Source organism: Vipera berus (assembly GCF_964194415.1).
Source record: "Vipera berus genome assembly, chromosome: Z".
Lineage (NCBI taxonomy): Eukaryota > Metazoa > Chordata > Lepidosauria > Squamata > Viperidae > Vipera > Vipera berus.
This window is the reverse complement of record NC_138205.1, coordinates 32,398,722-32,416,271: the sequence shown is the minus strand read 5'-3', so window position 1 is coordinate 32,416,271 and position 17,550 is coordinate 32,398,722. Positions and strand designations below refer to the sequence as shown.

General features: G+C 40.6%; 1 protein-coding gene across 3 annotated transcripts in view; it reads left to right on the top strand.

Moving 5' to 3' along the window:
* Positions 1 to 13,536, top strand: part of ITGA3 (integrin subunit alpha 3) — a 96,716-nt gene extending 83,180 nt beyond the window's left edge. Inside the window, exons 21-26 of one of the 3 annotated variants that reach the window (XM_081345526.1) lie at positions 535 to 651; positions 1,899 to 2,012; positions 2,792 to 2,890; positions 5,415 to 5,540; positions 11,915 to 12,173; positions 13,297 to 13,536. In XM_081345526.1, coding sequence (XP_081201652.1) covers positions 535 to 651; positions 1,899 to 2,012; positions 2,792 to 2,890; positions 5,415 to 5,540; positions 11,915 to 12,076 — 618 coding nt within the window. In that variant the 3' untranslated portion in view covers positions 12,077 to 12,173; positions 13,297 to 13,536. Of the gene's footprint in view, positions 1 to 534; positions 652 to 1,898; positions 2,013 to 2,791; positions 2,891 to 3,763; positions 3,914 to 5,414; positions 5,541 to 7,420; positions 7,580 to 11,914; positions 12,174 to 13,296 lie in introns of those variants that run through there. The other 2 variants (XM_081345527.1, XM_081345528.1) reach the window with 2 other exon arrangements.
* Positions 13,537 to 17,550: the final 4,014 nt, after the last annotated feature.

Sequence of the window (17,550 nt, the reverse complement as noted above, 5' to 3'; positions counted from 1 at the left end):
ATCCCTACAATATAAATATGTATATTTTGATATCAACCCCTTGGTTGCCCGTTATAGGAATACCAGTGTCTGATTCATGGATAGATACTAGGTTTACTTTGAATAGTGTGCTTGTGAAGATTGCATTTCCCAGAATTTCTTGCTAGTAGTACCAACAAGCAGGCCTTCTTAAAATTGCATTCTCAAGATAATTTTGAAAATGAAGATTCTTGATTAGCTGTCTTATTTGGCTCTGTGTGAATTTGGTACAATGTTTCAAAAATAAGATAACTTATTATTAAAATTGTTATATACATAATTTGTTTATCAAGTGAAATGAACAGAATTTCAATTAATGAACTTTTTCTGGCATGCTTAATGTTACAGCATACGATCTTAGCAAAAAAAAAAGTGTCCAACAGTAACAACAGGACTCCCAATTCCTACAAGATGAAGAATCATCCCCTGGTTATGAGGCACCTCAGTGGGGGCAAGTAGTTTTACACTTCTTGATGTTCATGGACAGAATAACAGCTAATATTTCTTCCTTTTCAGCAAATAGATCACAGCACTTCCCCAGCCCGGAGAAAGCGTGAGTTGCAGGCATCTCCAAACGCTGAGATTCCCATCACCTTAGCATCTTCAAAGAAAGCCAGATCAGAAACAGCACTGGTAACCATTTCATCATTAAGATATCCTTTCTGTTCTTAATAAGAATTCCTTCATCATGAGCCTCTCTAGGCCAGCCAATATTTATTTATTTATTTGTTTTTTGTTTTTTTTTATAAACCGCCCTTCTCCCGAGGGACTCGGGGCGGTGTACAGAGTAAGATAGGCAACAAAACGAAACAGTATTGAAAAACAATAATCAAAACAAAACAAACTGGGACCCCAATTAGAGCTATCAGGCCAGGCCGGACTGCTGGAATAAGTAAGTCTTTATTCCTCTATACCTGTGTTTCTCAACCTTGGTAATTTTAAGATGTATAGGTTTCAATTTCCAGAATTTTGGGAGTTGACATCCACATAACTTAAAGTTGCTGAGGTTGAGATGCACTGCTTTATACTGTCCCAAACTGATATTAGTAGCACCTACCCTTTTGAATGGCTGTTTGGGAGTGGTGGATAAGGGCAGATTGTATACGTGTTTTGGGTAAAAAGATAAAATTATCCTCAAATCAAGCAGTTCACAATAACTAAATGAATATACCCTTGTATTTTTCTTAGCAAAATTCTGATATTTGTTTGCTTTCATCCAGAAACCTTTTTGACTTAGAAACAAGGTCATAGGAATTGGATCTAGATATTATTTTTTTACCACTGAAACTATATCCATTTATATTTCAAAGAACCCATTAATCCCAATTCTCCCAAATCATAAGAGCAGGGATGCACAATTTCATTGGCTTTAAGGACAACAACTCACTCTCCTGAATATTTAGCGAACTGTAGCAGGCCTTTTGGTGTCCCTGAAAGGAGCCAGATAGAACTATTTCAACCTGTATCTTAATTTTGAAAAGTGTTATCGGTAGGAGTAATAATGGCTTCCATTCCTACCTTTTTAAAAATATTTTCACACAAAAATGGCAACAACATTAATATGTCATTTTGTTGACAAATTTCTGCTCTTTTTTCAAGGGCTCGTAAGAGGATCAGGTTTCTTGGACCTCTTATTCCTACTTATATTCTCGCCATGTTTTTTAATGCCAGCATTATACCCCTGAAATGTTGCTGTCAAAAGTTGGTACTGGAAGCTTGAGATGTTTTGGGAATATGATATGATATGATCCTGCTTGTTTTAAAATACCATTTAAAAGAAAGAAGTGAAAAATCCATGCAACTGTATATTATACCAAATGTCCTTTGAATAACTCACCAGGGATTGTTTCCCCTTGCCTGATTCCACATTTTCTTTCCAGAGTTGTTTCAAAGGAACTTCTCGTTGCATCTGGTTTGAATGCCCCCTGTGGAATATTGGAGCAGTTACAAATGTGAAGGTCAGAGCAAGAGTTTGGAACAGTACTTTCATTGAGGTAAGTGCCGTTTATCTCTTCTGCTCCCATTTAGTAGCATGTTGTTTGTACTGGTGTGCTAGAGGCAAACTGATATATATGAATGTTTAATGTATATATTAACGTTATTATTGGTTATGTTAAAATGGTTATTGGTTAATAGTTAATAACGGGTTACATGAGGTAAACGCGGCTGACAGGGAAACACGTGGCAATTTGACAGCTGTCAAATTGCCGCCGGCTACCGCGCAAGCGCGAAGGCTGACAGCTCAGCACGAGGACTCTAGCTGTCAAGAAGCCGACTCAGCCGATTGGCCCAGCGGCCCCGGCGGGAGAAGCCGGGTCGCTGATTGGAGGAACCAACTTCCAGCTGGCTATATAAGGAACTCAAACCGGCAGACTTTTCGCCGGGTGTACCTCAATAAACGAATGTAACCGAGCCTGCTGTCTCCGCGTAATCCTTGCCATCGCAGCCACTTCACAAACAGTTTTCTTTTTTCTTTTCTTTTCTTTCTTTCTTTCTTTCTTTCTTTCTTTCTTTCTTTCTTTCTTTCTTTCTTTTTCTTTCTTTCTTTCTTTCTTTTTGCAATCATAGACGGCTGCAAATTAGTCTGGTAGCTAAGAATCACTAAGGCACTAATATAATAATGGTGCCAAAGGAGGCAAGATTTTATTTTTCCCCATGGTGGCTGGATTTATTTATTTTACAGATTAATTGGGCTCATTGTCTACTATACACAGGCATACATTTCAGAGTCAAATGTATAGACAAATAGAAGTTACTGCTTTGGTTCTTACAGGATTACAATGACTTTGATCGTGTCAAAGTAGATGGACAAGTGACTCTCTTCCTCAGGACAAACTCCTCTACAATCAACATGAAAAATCAAACAGTGCTGGTGAGTAAAAAAATGAAGTAGCTCCAAGAAATCACCAAGATCTTTCCGATTCCAATTGTCACACTCCAGGCCTGGCCCATCCAGTTAATGAAATGATCCAACTGCTTTGGGCTAGCTCTTCATTTACTTCTGCAGTAGCTTTTTTATTGCAGCTAATCCCAATAGCTCTTAGAGTAGCTCACTATTCAATTTTACTTTTTTTGTGTGGTAGGGGTGGTGATTTCTCATACTACACAAAACCAATCTGACTGGTTAGTTTATAGTTCAATATATTATATGATTCCAGAAAATAGGTTAAACAGTGCTACCCAGTAGAACCAACTCACAATAAATCACACTGAGGGTCCCATCAAAGTGATGTTGAAAAGGTTGCTGTCCAGTCAGAAAGGAATGAAAGTATGCAGGGAAGGAAGACATGGATTGAGGCTGGAGGCATGGCAGATCCTTTTGCCATGGCCTATTGCTCTCTTCCACCCTGCATAATTATCAGATTCTAGCAATACTCCTGGAATTTATTTTCAAAGCTGACTCTGGCCTAGTCCTGCCATGCTTTTGCGGACTGATGAAATCATTTGACAAACAATTGAGACATCCTTGGAAGGTTGGAAGGAGAGTTGAACCTTGTCCTCTTCCTTTGTTAGGGTGAGCTATTTGTCAAGTTCCCTCAGAGTATGACACAAAACCATGGGCAAGTTTGCAGCCTTGTAACCTGATAATCTACATTTGGCATTCTACCATGCTTTCGTGAAACTCTTTAGTTTAGTGTAGTTTACTTAATGCTCATTCACTCAGTCCCTTGACCTGGCTTAAAGATGCCCTATTTACTATTTTGAAAGCTTTCACTCAAAATAAGAGTTGCATTCTCATTTGCAGCCTGCAGGAAAAGCAGGCTGTAGATGATCCAAGATGGTCTGTGGATGGAAGTCGGATTTTTCCTGGGAAAAGAAACAAAATCACCCTTACAGACATCCTAGGTTGCATGAAGGAAGGATCTTCAGAGGTGGGCAGTCTATGGACATCCAGGTGGGCCAGCGCATGACTACCATCTCTCATCCAGCTGTTCTGGGCTCTGGGCTTCCACAGCCATTTGTGCTTTGGCTTCCAGAGAGAGAAGAACATCACCGAAAATTTAACCCAGTCCATCTCAGTTCATCTGTGGAGGTCAAATGTGTATTCTACCTCTGCCCACCCTTGTTAAGTACAAGAAATGTCTCCATGCTTAAAATAATACAGGTAGTCATCACCATGGTCATAAGGCATGATGCTAAATTACTGTGCCAATTAACCTAGTTGCCCTTGTTAGGCGAATCCTGCATCATTGCAATGTCCCATGGTTATGTGATTGCCATTTGTGATCTCCTGTTGGCACGCCCATTGGCTTTGTTTGTTGGAAGCTGGCAGTGTTGACCATGGGATGCTGTAATTGCAAGCTGAGTGCCCAAATTACAATTCCTTGACTGCAAGGACATGGTGATGGATGTAACTATGTGGACCTTCTGTAAGTGCCCCATGTTCAGTGCCATCATAACTTTATATGGTGGCTGAATGAATGGATATTAAATCTGGACCTACCTGTAATGATAAGTATAACGGTAAGCAAGTCAGGAAATTATGCTGGATTGCTCCAAGGAGTATTGCTGTTTCCCTGTGAAGGGAAGGTTGCCATTTAAGTTGACAAAATAAGTTGGATAAAATAACAGCATTTTCTTTTTACATGGAATGCAACTCAGGAAGATATGTGCTGCCCTTCCCTCCCCCCTCCCCCACCGCTGTAAAAGACCATGATGATAGTAACCTCTCTTCATAGTTCCCAGAACAGCTTCACGTCAACTCTCTTCCCACATCACAGCTCCGTTTTCTCTCTCTGCCCTTTGCCCTCAGCCCACTCTGATCAATTACAGCAGTTGGTAAATACACACCTGCCTGCAGTCCAGTGAAACTAGTGATGGCAATGAGAAGCTTTGCTGCTGCTATTGTTTCTCTCTCTGCAGGTAGACCTATCACTCTGCTGAAAATAACCGGCATTACTTTCTATAAGGGCAGTAACAGTATTGGTGTCATTAGTGTTGGGGCGGATTCTTTTTTTTTATTGACCTACTTTCCTTCTATCTAATATGAATGTGTAGATGCAGTTTTACTGAGATATTAGCATGTTCAATGCTTTTTAATTTGTTTCCAAAAGGAGTGAGAACAGGATTATGTTCCTCATCTCCCATCTCAGCATCTGTGCATTTAATTGAAGGTCTGGAAGGTGATTGTAGAATTATAAAGGTAATTAGAAGTCCTACTTTTTGGATTTTTGGGAAATAGATAATACGAAGGATAATTAAGAATAAATATGTGTATCCGATGCATTGAATTATATCAATGGCAGTGTGCTAATAGCCGTGTATTGCTGTTCCTCTGTTTTTTTTCCATTGGTATAGCTCTGAGCATGCTGTTCTTCAAAACCAACTTTGCATTTATCCTGTTTTGTTCTCTGCAAAGACCTGTCCTGTTTCTTGTTTCTTTGCCCTAATTTCAGTTTACTGTAGACATCGACTCGGAACTCAGTGAAGAGCAGCAAACTGAGATTGAGCTGTGGGTGGTGCTAGTTGCTGTTGCTGCAGGACTTCTGCTCTTGGGTTGTATCATCTTACTGCTGTGGAAGGTAAAAAATGAAGCCTTAAATAGTGGTCAGGGACAGTCCTGCTTCTCTCCCCCCACCTCCCAACTCAACCTAGATAAAAAGATCCTTGAAAGTTGCTGGTCCAAAGTTGCAAACAATTATTAATGGCCTGTGCCTACATGATGCAAAGGAACAAATCAACCCACACAGTCCAACTGATTGTAACAACTCTGAATATCCAAGCAATATGATGAAAGTACATATAAAATTGTTTTCTTTGATAATGAATATACCAGTCTCACCTGGTAACAAAACGTTTACTTATTTGGCTGCAGCAAAACTGGCCAGGCTAGTTCCAAATGGGCAGGTGGAAAGTAACTTTATCTCTCCAACTTTATCCAGAATGACGTAAACTGTACTGAGTCACCTCTGGTATGTAGCTCAAACACATTACCCTGGAGATCAGCCAAAGAACAAACAAACAAACCCAAAAGGCTCTGCTGGGCATTTGATTCGCTCTTTTTTACCATAAGGAATCTGGCTAGATAGCTAAGAAACTATATTTAGATTCTAATTAGTGCAGGAATTGGGTGAATGCTTGGGACTCCATAGTATTGATGCCTTAGGACAACATAGCAATACCAGTCAGTTATCCTTTTCTGTCCAGTGACTCATTGTGATTTCTTAGGCACACTGTTGTGCTTCTGAGGTACTAGTAGAGCATTCTGCATAGTGTACATTACTAAAGCTTTAGGAAAACCTCTGCCTGATCCCTATTTCTGGAATCCACTATCAGACTAGAGAGTCTTAAGTATTCAGAAGCTCGTGAGATGATTGTGACAGGACTACCCTTCCAAAATGCATTCCTGCATTAGGCAACCTGATGATTTTCAGATTAAAGTTCTTATGGTCCTTTGCCATGTCATTAGGATATGGGAATTGAAGTCCAGACCATACAGAAGGCATGAGATGGCTTATTCCTTGCTTATCTCCATAGGTTTAGCCAAGGAAAGTTTATTCTGAATTGCAACCACCATAACTGACTATTAGGGTTTTCCAAAGCTTTGAAGACATACCCTTGCTTAGAGCAAGTTACCCTTTCAGAATTTATTTGGGAGGCACAGTGTCCTCTACTTCTAATGAGCAAGCATTTACATATTTCCCTCTGGCTTTTCTGGTGAGCTGTTGCTAGTGCTGGAGAGAGCCCAGAAGAAACCTAAAGTGCCAAAGCATGCCACTGCTATATTTCAGTAGGGTTAACAGCATTTTCTCCCTGGTACGAAGCACTTTGACAAATCCTTAAGAGTAATGGGCCATCGCTCCGCTAGGGCATTTTCTAGTAATTATTTTTGAAGCTGTTACAATGGGACAATAGCCTCAGACAAGTCAAAACTGTAATAGAAGGTTTTTACTTTTAGGGATTCATTTCATCTGACCTTATAGTGCAGGGGTGTCAAACTCAATTTCATTGAGGGCCGCATCAGCATTGCGGTTGCCTTCAAGGGGCCGGGTGGGTATGGCCAGCGTGGGCATGGCTACAGTGTGTATGGCCTACTGGGTGGGCATGGCCAGCTCTACATCATTCACATCAAGGGTGCCTATGGGGGCCTGGGCAGGAGTGGGACAGATCTGAGGGTCTCTGGCAGAAGGAGGGTCTCTAGGCCAGGGCCAAGGGGGCTGTTCCCTCACTGTTTCCAGGATGGCTTTGTGGGCCACATGAAACCACTTCACGGGCTGGATCTGGCCCCCAGGCCTTGTGTTTGACATGTCTGTTATAGTGCCTGGAGTGAAAGAACGAAACAAGCTTTCTCCAGCACACACACTGAAGTTGATCATTATTGGACCATAGGCTGGATACTTGAGTTGTGTTTTATATTTCCTACCCCCATCAACCCTGACCTTTACCCCCTGCTTCCTCATAGTGTGGCTTCTTCCGGAGGGCAAGCACACGAGCCTTGTATGAAGCCAAGGGCCAGAAAGCCATGATGAAGATCCAGCCTTCTGAAACTAAACGGCTGACCGACAGCTACTAGTTCCTGTCTTGGGGGGGGACACTGCCCACCCCTTTACCCTGTATCTTGGTAAATGATTGTGGGTTGGTTGGATGGGTGGGGCAAGGTCTGCCTTTCATTCCTTGTGTTCCTGCACTTTTGAAACTTTCCCTGCACTTCTTCATTCTTGCTTCTAGATTGGTAATTTAGTGTTGAGTTAGAGAATGTAGAGGATTGATACAGCTGGCCACAGGTGATTGCCTTATTTTGGTGGATGGTTCATCTCATTCAGGATTATATACATGACTAGGAATGGTTCTCCAGAGTCCCTGGCAGGGAAGTAGCTCATTACCTGCTACTTTAAAAAAAAATACTTGAGTTGGTCTTGCTGTCAAGATGATATGAAATATTTGAGTGCAGAGAACTTCTTGATGATGATTATTATGTTGAAAAAATATCAAGTCGCCTTTATTATATTACAGAAACCATGAAGAGATGAAGAACTTTAAATAATACGTTCAAAGTATGTGCTAGCTTAATGCCAAAATCTGAAATCCTACAATATCTGTAGTTTAGTCAGTAAGACATTTCAGCCACTCTTTCTGTTGACTGTATTTACATGATCAGTTTGAAAAGATCTGCCCCTACTCCTGGGTAAGCAGAAACAATTATTCCTCAGACCATTGGCAGCATCCATATTCATGGGAAGTCTGGCCAGGGCTAAAATTGAAAGCCGCCATTTCCTGGTATTTTGGTGGGCCAGTCATCTTAGTGCTGAGAACAGGAAGAGATAATTGACACTCTATTAATCCATTTTACCATGTTCCACAACATGGCTGTCTAGAGAATGTCAGAGTAGCTCCAACCAGTCTCAAATCTGATTTAACTTAAAACCAATCCATTCTAACTGTACCACTAACATGATTTACCTGAACTGCCAAGTATGCTAATCCTGTCCTTAGCCTAGCTAAGCATGTGCAAATACAGCTATTGTAAAGCCTGATCTGGACATTTGGCTCTAATCTAGTAAAATGGGGTAAGTGTTCAGACATTAGAGTTCAATTTAGATGTGAAAAAATCTATTTGTATGAAATATCAACCTCTGAGATTGGACATAAGAACTAGAAGCCTCTCATCGGTCAACAAAGAAGCGCTTTCTGCCTGCTCATCTCAGGTTGACAAACTTAAGGATGCTAAATTGAAGGATCTGAGTTTAGGTGATCTGACCCTGACACTTTCCCATCTCTTTATTAGAGGCTCTTTTCTGCTGAGACACCATATTCTAAAACTCAGCCTGCCTGTTCTATTTAGCAGCCATGCAGCATCTCTGTCTTCAGTTATTCTCAAAGCAGATTCTTCTCAACAATGTTTCATACTCTGCACTAGATTTAGAGCAGCTTCTCTTTTTACCTGTTTGCATTACTAATTCAAACTTCTTTTCCTAGGAATTACCAAGTACTTTAAGGGTGGCTTTCAAGATGGCACTAAATAATGACACATGTATCTTTTCTTTTTGTTTTGACTCTGTTGTGTTTTCACTTCCTGGGCCAATACAAGTGACCATTGTTGGGATGGCTAAGCCGACGCAGCAAAGTAATACTGGTAAGGTGGTCAGCCCTGTTGAAATACACTGGTGCAGACTGGGAAACCCACCTGTAGACATAGTTTTATTCAAGCGGAAAGAAAAGGGAGAAAAAGAGGAGAAATAATATTGCAAAATAATGATCCTTTTTATTTTTACTATTTAGATTTCAGTCTTGTCTTCTAAATATAGATTACTCCTGTGGGAATTTAACCTTCAGCAGAAAAGATATTTGCAACTCCATGTTAACTTATGATACATTGGGCATTTTCACTGTACAGTATTGCCAGTATCAAGGTTTAGGATACCCAAAGTCCAGATTGTTGAACCATTTAATCTGATCTTGCTTCAGCATACTTCCAGTGAGTCACCATGAAGAAGTTTCTGAGAAGCAACAGCTCCCACAAAATGTGAAGCACAGGAGGTATCCATCTGACATGGTTGCTGAGAATGTAGATGATTGAAGATATAGAAAAGGTTGCAAAGGAAGGGGGTAATTGTTTTGCTTTCTATGGATGAGCTAAATCTTCAAAATGGAATACAAAGTGGAAAGTTTAGTTGCAAACCTGAAGAACCTGGCAGAATCACATTTGTAGGTTGAATGCAGTATTCCGAGTTTAATTTTACTGTAGTGGTTGGGACCATCCTTGAAAGTCTGTGCCCTGTGCGAAATTATTTTGGATATTCTTTTAAGGAAAGATGCCTCAAGCAATAGTCAGGAATGCCTACCCGTCACCCATATCTGACAAATTCTACATCCATTGGGGGGAAAAAATAGCTTCCAGCCAGGCAGTAATTTCTAAAATAAGCTGTGCTAAGATTAAAGCTTGGCTTCCAGCATCTAGGCTCTACACTGCACTCATATTTAGAGCTATTGTGGCTTAGCACTGAATTGCAAGTGTTTCCCTGTTGCTATTTCAGCATCACAGCTAGCAGAGGTTTGTCATAGGAACAGAACAAATGGACTTTCAGCAGAGTAGACACCCCTCTCCCCATTTTAAAAAATAAAAAGCAAGCTGTCATAAAAATGTAGTGAGGGAAGTTGCTCACAGTACACTTTCTTTTGTATGGTGTGTGGTAGAGAGATAGCATTGGTTGTGCTTGTCAATCCATCGTGGAGCCAATTATGATATCCTCAGCAGGAGGTGGACGTTCACAGTGGTTCCCCTCCTTTCTTCATTGTTCGTTCCAGTCAATGTTGATGGGGAGGGGAGATTGAGACTGCAGCATCTTATCTGTCTTGGTACTGTATTTGTTCTTGGTGCTGTATTTTTACCCATTTTCTTTCCCATCTGCATGAAGCCACTAGGTAAGGTTATACATTGGTTCGGGATCAGGTTTCACCAGTTTATTAATAATATCCAATTGTATATTTTAATCCCAGTAGACCAAGTGATACTTTTGAGGTCTCAGTCTAGGGGTTGTACAGGTCCGTGGAGGGAGAGGGAAAAACTCAATCCTGCTGAGACTGGTTGTGGATACTTTTCCAGCCCCAGTTCTAGGGACTTACATCTTTAGTCTTAGAGAGGGTGGCATTTCACCAATAAAAACCTGCCTCCAATCTGGAGTTTGTTTTGGGATTTAGTTGTTGCTAAAAGAGCAAGTGGCAATTGTGGCCAAGATGGCCACAATTCATCTAGTGTGTTAGTAGCACCTGTTCCTGGATTCGGAGGCCTGTGAGGAATTACTCATGTCCGAATTAACTCACAATGGATTACTGCAGTGTGCTGTACATTTGACTGCCTTTGAAGACCATTCAGAAACTACAACTGGTTCAGAATGCAATGCTGCAGGAGTGATGGACATGTCACGTGCCCGTGTGATGCCATTGTTTTGCAACCTGCACTGGCTACTAGTTTTAGTTATGACCTATAAAGCCCTTTATAACTTAAGACTTGGCTACTTGGAGAACCACTTATCTCTGATTGTCTCTGATCGACTGGTGAGATTAGACATTGTAGGTATGCTTTAGGTACAGTTCCCACTATGATAATATTTGAAAAGTCATTCAAGACTTGGCAATTTCCCAAAGTCTGAGGCAGAGGTTTGGCTGTTTTATTGTAGAGTAGTGAATTGTGATTGACCTGAAATGGCATCCACTCCCTGGATGAAACCACATGGCCTCTGTACTATATAGGGAGACCAAGGAGCAGAGCAGCTGCTCTGTGTAGAAGATCTATGGAAAAGGTAAGCACCCAACTCATAATGGGTTGTGAGAGGGAGTATATGAGACCCACTGGGGTAAAAAGCAGAGCACAGGGATGCCTTGGGATTTGGGAGGCCCAGGGCAGACCATGTGTGAGCTGGGGAAATGCTGCATGACAGAGCTGGGCCTGCTCTAGGCCTCCCAGGGATTCCCCCACCCCAGGCACTTTGTGTTTTGCTTAATGACCACCAGGGGGAGAAGAGGGATTAGAGTCATTAGGCAAGATGATTGAGTGCCACCTTTAATGACTGTCGCATCTCACAACTATAATGGGCAGGCTCCTTGGGCCCCAATCAGCGTCTCATTCTGAAGCTGGCTAGAAGGTTGGGTAAGGTCCCACTTCCACCCCATTTATGCATTTTATCCTTTTATTCTTTTGTTCACACAAAAGGGCTATGCCAAGAATCAAGAGTTTTTCAGTTCCCAAATCAGCCTGTCCCTGATAGAATGGTCAAATGTATTGGCTCAGGTTGTTCTTTTTCTCTCATGGATGAAAATTATCTCTCGCTGCTCTTTTGTCCTCTCCTGTCTCTGAAACCTTTTCTCTCTCAGGTTCTCAGCTGAGGTTTCTCTCCCACTGTTGGCTTCTGCTACTGAATGTATTTATCCTCCCCTCCCCCTTTCTCTTCATCCACAGTGCAACTTTTTCAAGCCAACCCGCTACTACCGCATCATGCCCAAATACCATGCCATTCGTATCCGGCAGGAGGACCGCTACCAGCCAGCTGGCGGTTTCTTGCCTCCAAAGCACAAGAAGCGATGGGTGACTAACTGGCAGGAAACGGGAAGATACTACTGACATCTGCCTCAGTTTCCCCCTCTCCTATGCTCACTCCCAGGCTGCTTGGCTTGCCTTTGTAAATATTGCTGGACCAACCAAGGAACTCTTATTTATAGTAAGTTATATGTCCTTGGTCAGTTACGACCCAAACATTTCTCCAGACACTTTGATCATGGGGAGAAAACTATTCTTGCAAGGTGGACATGGTAGCATTTATAAAATTTTAGGCACAAAGGAGTAGCTTTTTCATTTGCACTGCTGGGTTCTTCCCCTACCCCCACCCCCCACTCCCAGTCCACAACACTCCAACACCACTACCAGCATTCTTGGAAATATAGTTCCATGAAGCAGAATGAAGGGCAGATTTGAAAATCAGCTTCATTTTGCACTAAAAGGGCATAAGCACTTGTGTTAATTGCCTATATGGAAAAGTTGTGATCTAATGAAATTGCTGTTTATTATAGCCCCACTCTTGACTATTCCTCTCATGACCTCAGTGCAACTTCTGTGTGATTCCCACACAGCCTTCCATTTTAGCAGCTTATAAAATCTAATCTCAGCTATCAAACTGCCTTCAGGTGAATCCCTGGGCTTCCAAAAGATGTATCTTGATTAAGCCAACACGCAGCTTCTCTCTCAAATTCCCACATGTATACTGTCTTGATATAAATGAACTTGGGATGATTTATCTTAGCAGAGTCTTCAGGATTGGCAACAGCTCTCCAGGGTTTGGGGCAGGTCTGTCCAATGTCCAAAGATTTTTGGGATTAAAAAATCCTTCTCATGCACAGCAGATATTGTAGAGTTAAAATTCCTCCCAAGATGTGCCTATATATTTACTCAATATGATAATCTTGCAAAATCATCTTAATATGTTTATGGGATGCTTTATTGCAGAAGGCCCTTCTGTTTTCACGGAATCCTCTTTCAGTAACCACAAACCAAAGTTCTTGTCTGTGTCCTTGTCAGAGGCTTACACTAGGACAGTTCTCTTTGAACATCCTGTCCTTACACAAGAGCATCTGACCAGGGCATTTTGGGAGATTCTTTTTTAATGTAAGGTTATATATACACTTTTCACAAGTATTATTTTTTTTCTAATGCAGGCATACAGCCATATTTTTTTAAAAAAAACAACAAAAGTCCTTTTATTTGCTGGTTTTCATTTGCTGACAGTTGTAGATGCCTCCATGCTCTCTTTTGATCCTTGTTAATGCTTGCCTCATTTTTCCCCTCAGCCTTTCATCACCTGGCACCAGTCAGATATAATGGACTACAACTCTAATCATACTCTGCCATACTTCATTTAGAGGGGAGGTTGAATGAATTTTGCCTTCTATAACTGCAATTGCCATATTTCCTGACTCCAGCATGGAAAACTTGCAGGATGTATAGGGCCTGCAATTGCTCCCATAAGATCTTCAACCGATTTCCCCAGGCCTAACCTCTCTTTTTAGGTCCTAATTAGCCAAGGTGGTATTTCCCTTTTCCCTAGAAATAAGGTTTTATCAAAAACCTTTCTTGAATCTAATGGTGCAGCTGAAGCCTGTTTAGTTCTGGGCCAGTATCAGTTTTCACCCTTCCTATAGAATTACGTACTGGATATTTCAGCACTGGAGTTTGTACTGGACTAAGGATTACTGACTATAATTTAGTCCTTCTATTTTTAATTCTCTTGCAGGAAGGGTAGTTTCACGAGTATTAGTACTTTTCTTATCTTATTGTTAAGAAACACTAAGAAAGCTTGAAATGAGAAGGATAGCATTTTATTTTATTTTTAACTTAGAAATTAGTTTTAATGATTTTGATCACTGGCTGGTTTTGAGACATGCCAAGGAGTGGTTCATTGCAGGACTAGCTCCCAGCTACAGGAGGCATCCTTGATAGCATCCTTTAGTGGGTTTCTTCCTGCATCAGCGAGACTTGAGAGGATCTCCATGCTTTTCACAGCATTTGACAACAATGCAATGTCAGTGAGACAGAGGGATGTTTATATAGTATCTTGATCCCATCATCTCCCAAGTACAGATTTTGTTTTTAAGAGCAATTTTAAAAAAAGATAACCAGGTGGGTCAGGTGTTGGCATCTGTTCTTTCACTAAAAGGATCCCAAAATTTTCAGCTAGAACTTACTGAAGCTAGTAGTCCTGCATTCCTGGGTGAAGTGTGAATTAATTAAAAAGAAAGTCTAAGGCATGGCCTTCCCTCATAACTGAACTGGATCAAAGAGCAAAACGAACAGAGTCTTAAAACTAGGCAATTCCTTCTCAATATTAAGCAACTTTTAGAGAAATCCAGTGGAATGGGTAGTGGGATGAGAACGGCTGAAGCTAGCTGGGCAACTAAGAGACAACAAGGTTCACCCACACACTACCTCTTCCCTGGCTACCATTTCGAATCAAGAGGAGAAATTAATGCCTTATTCTTCACATAAGAAAGCTACGGATTTATGGGGAACAGCTTCTGCAGAATTAATCTTGCCAAAAAATGCTCCAGTTTTCTGACTTGGGCTGTATCCAGCAATTCACTGTTTAATAAGAAACAATACTGGACTTGCCAGCTCAGAGAAATGAAACTACCATTGGAGTTGATGATTTTTATAACAGCAAAAGAAAGAAAAAGTCATTGTGGTACCTTAAAGTCTTGCTTTTAGCTCACATCTAATTATCCATCATGCTGGTCAACATTTCAGCATTGTATTTTAACCTAGGCCACGGGGAGGCAACCTCGGCTCTTTTATGACTCATGGACTTCAACTCCCAGAATTCCTGAGTCAGCATAGCTGACCTAGGAATTCTGGGAGTTGAAGTCCATGACTCATAAAAGAGCCGAGGTTGCCTACCCCTGACCTAGGCTCTAGGCAAATATACTAGTATTTGATGTGATGGACTGCAACTCCCAGTATTCCCAAACAGCATGGGATAATGGTACTTGTAGTCCTTTGCATTTGGAAAGCAATGGGCTGGAAAACTGCCTTAATTTATCTTGTCTCCATAAGTCAAGGATGGATGCTGACTTCTGCACTAAATAAAATTGAACCTAGACTACCAAAATTGGGGCTTTTTTGATGTGTAAAAGCTCCCTTAAAAGGAATTGATCTTCTCTGGATTCTGTTCCACACGTAATTATCAAGGAAATTTGGTTTCATTCACTATGTATTCATCCCTGACAATAGTCACATTTAATTTGCCCATTCCTTCCCATCTCACAGGCATGTTTTAAATTACAAAGAATGTACTTATCTTTAGTGATGTGTACATAAATACATTCATATATAAATGAATCTATATATATTGGATGTTTACTGGATTTTCCCACTGTTTATGGTACTGGAGGTCTTGAATCATTGTGCCTTGATTGTAAATAAGCTTGAGTGTCTATTTTATGAATAAAAATATTATGATTTGTAACTTGTGATTTTTATTTTCTTTCTGCTTTTCAAAGTACACTGAATTAAATTCCCCAGACTTCAGCTTTGGATATTTGTTACTATCAAACTATATCAAGGATGAAGTCCACTGGAAAATGGATCAACAAGCTGTTGGATTCATTTCGACATCTGATAGTGCTATACAGAAATCCAGATTTTGAAGCGCAAAATGTGATTGATAGAGCACATGAATATATGCATGTAGCCTCATAAGGAACCCTTTGAAGCAGCAGTGTGATATCAGGAAAAGATGTGCTTGGTTGAACATATTCTAGATAGGTGCTACATTATCTCATCCCTACTATTCCCTCATGACAATACCACAATTATACTGGAGGCAGGGATGGTCCTCTTCCTTCTGCCTCTCATGCCAGTATAATAAGTACTGTATCTGTATCAGTACTTAATAGTTACCAGTAACTTTCTGATAAATTAAATGGATTCTAAAGCCACTGGAGAAGATTGTGTTTCTTATCAGTTTAATTGGGAAGGCTTTGTATCTTGTGCACAAATATGGTCTCTGTCTGCAACCTACTGATAAGATAGAAAAATGTGGGTTACCATCACAATCACCATCACCACCAGATGGATTCGTAGCTGGATGAGCGACCCTACTCAGCATGTGGTCCTCAATGGAACTGCATCTACATGGAGGGAAGTGTGTAGTGGGGTGTCCCAGGGTTCTGTTCTGGGCCCATGCTCTTCAACATCTTCATCAATGATTTGGATGGGATAGATGGGGAACTCATCAAATTTGCAGACGACACCAAGCTGGCAGGAATAGCCAACACTCCAGAAGATAGGCTTAAGATACAGAAGGATCTGGACAGACTTGAACATTGGGCACTATAGCAAAATGAAAGTCAATGGTGAAAAAAGTAAGGTTCTACATTTAGGCAAGAAAAAACCAAATTCACAGGTATAGTATAGGTGATACCTTGCTCAGTAGTAACTGAGAAGGATCTCGGAGTCCTAGTGGACAATCACTTAAATATGAGCCAGTGGTGTGCAGCAGCTGCCAAAAAAGACAACACAGTGCTAGGCTGCATTAACAGAATCAAGATGACATGAAGTTTTAATACCACTTTAAAATGCCTTGGTAAGATAAGATAACCTTTATTGTCATTTTTTAACTGTGGGCACAATGGCACACATCAAAAAAATTTAGTTGCCCACTCTCAAAGTGAAGCATACATGACACACACCTAAACTATACAAAACATATGTATAGACCCACACCCCTACATATACATAACAAATAAATATTAAGTACTGTCCATCTTGAATATATAACGGAAGGAGGAGGCTTGAGAGTTCACAAGGTTAATGCTGTATGGAAGGCCACACTTGGAATACTGCATCCAGTTTTGGTCACCACAGATGTTGAGACTCTAGAAAAGAGTATAGAGAAGCACAACAATGATGATTAGGCGACTGGAGGCTAAAACATATAAGGAATGGTTGCTGGAATTGGGTATGTCTAGTTTAGTGAAGAGAAAGACTAGGGCGTGACATGTTAACAGTGTTCCAATATCTTGGGTTGCCACAGAGAAGAGGGAGTCAAGCTATTCTCCAAAGCACCTGAAGGCAGGACAAGAAGCAACAGATGGAAACTAATCAAAGAGAGAAGCAACCTAGAACTAAGGAAAAATTTCCTGACAGTTAGAACAATTAATCAGTGGAACAACCTGCCTCCAAAAGTTGTGAATGCTCGAACACTGGAAGTTTTTAAGAAGAGACTGGACAACCATTTGTCTGAAATGGTTTAGGGTTTCATGCCTGAGCAGGGGGTTGGACTAGAAGACCTCCAAGGTCTTTTCCAACTTCTTCTTCTTCTTCTTCATTATTATTATTATTATTATTATTATTATTATTATTATTATTATTATTATTATTATTATTATTATTATTATTATTATTATTATTATTATTATTTTCCAATCCTGCAGAATACAGTGTCTGTCTATTCCTGAGTTAAATGATATTAATAGGAAGAGATTGCTTTTTTTAGAGTGGGTTATAATTCAGTAGTTAAATAAGTCAACACAACTCAACACTCTTAA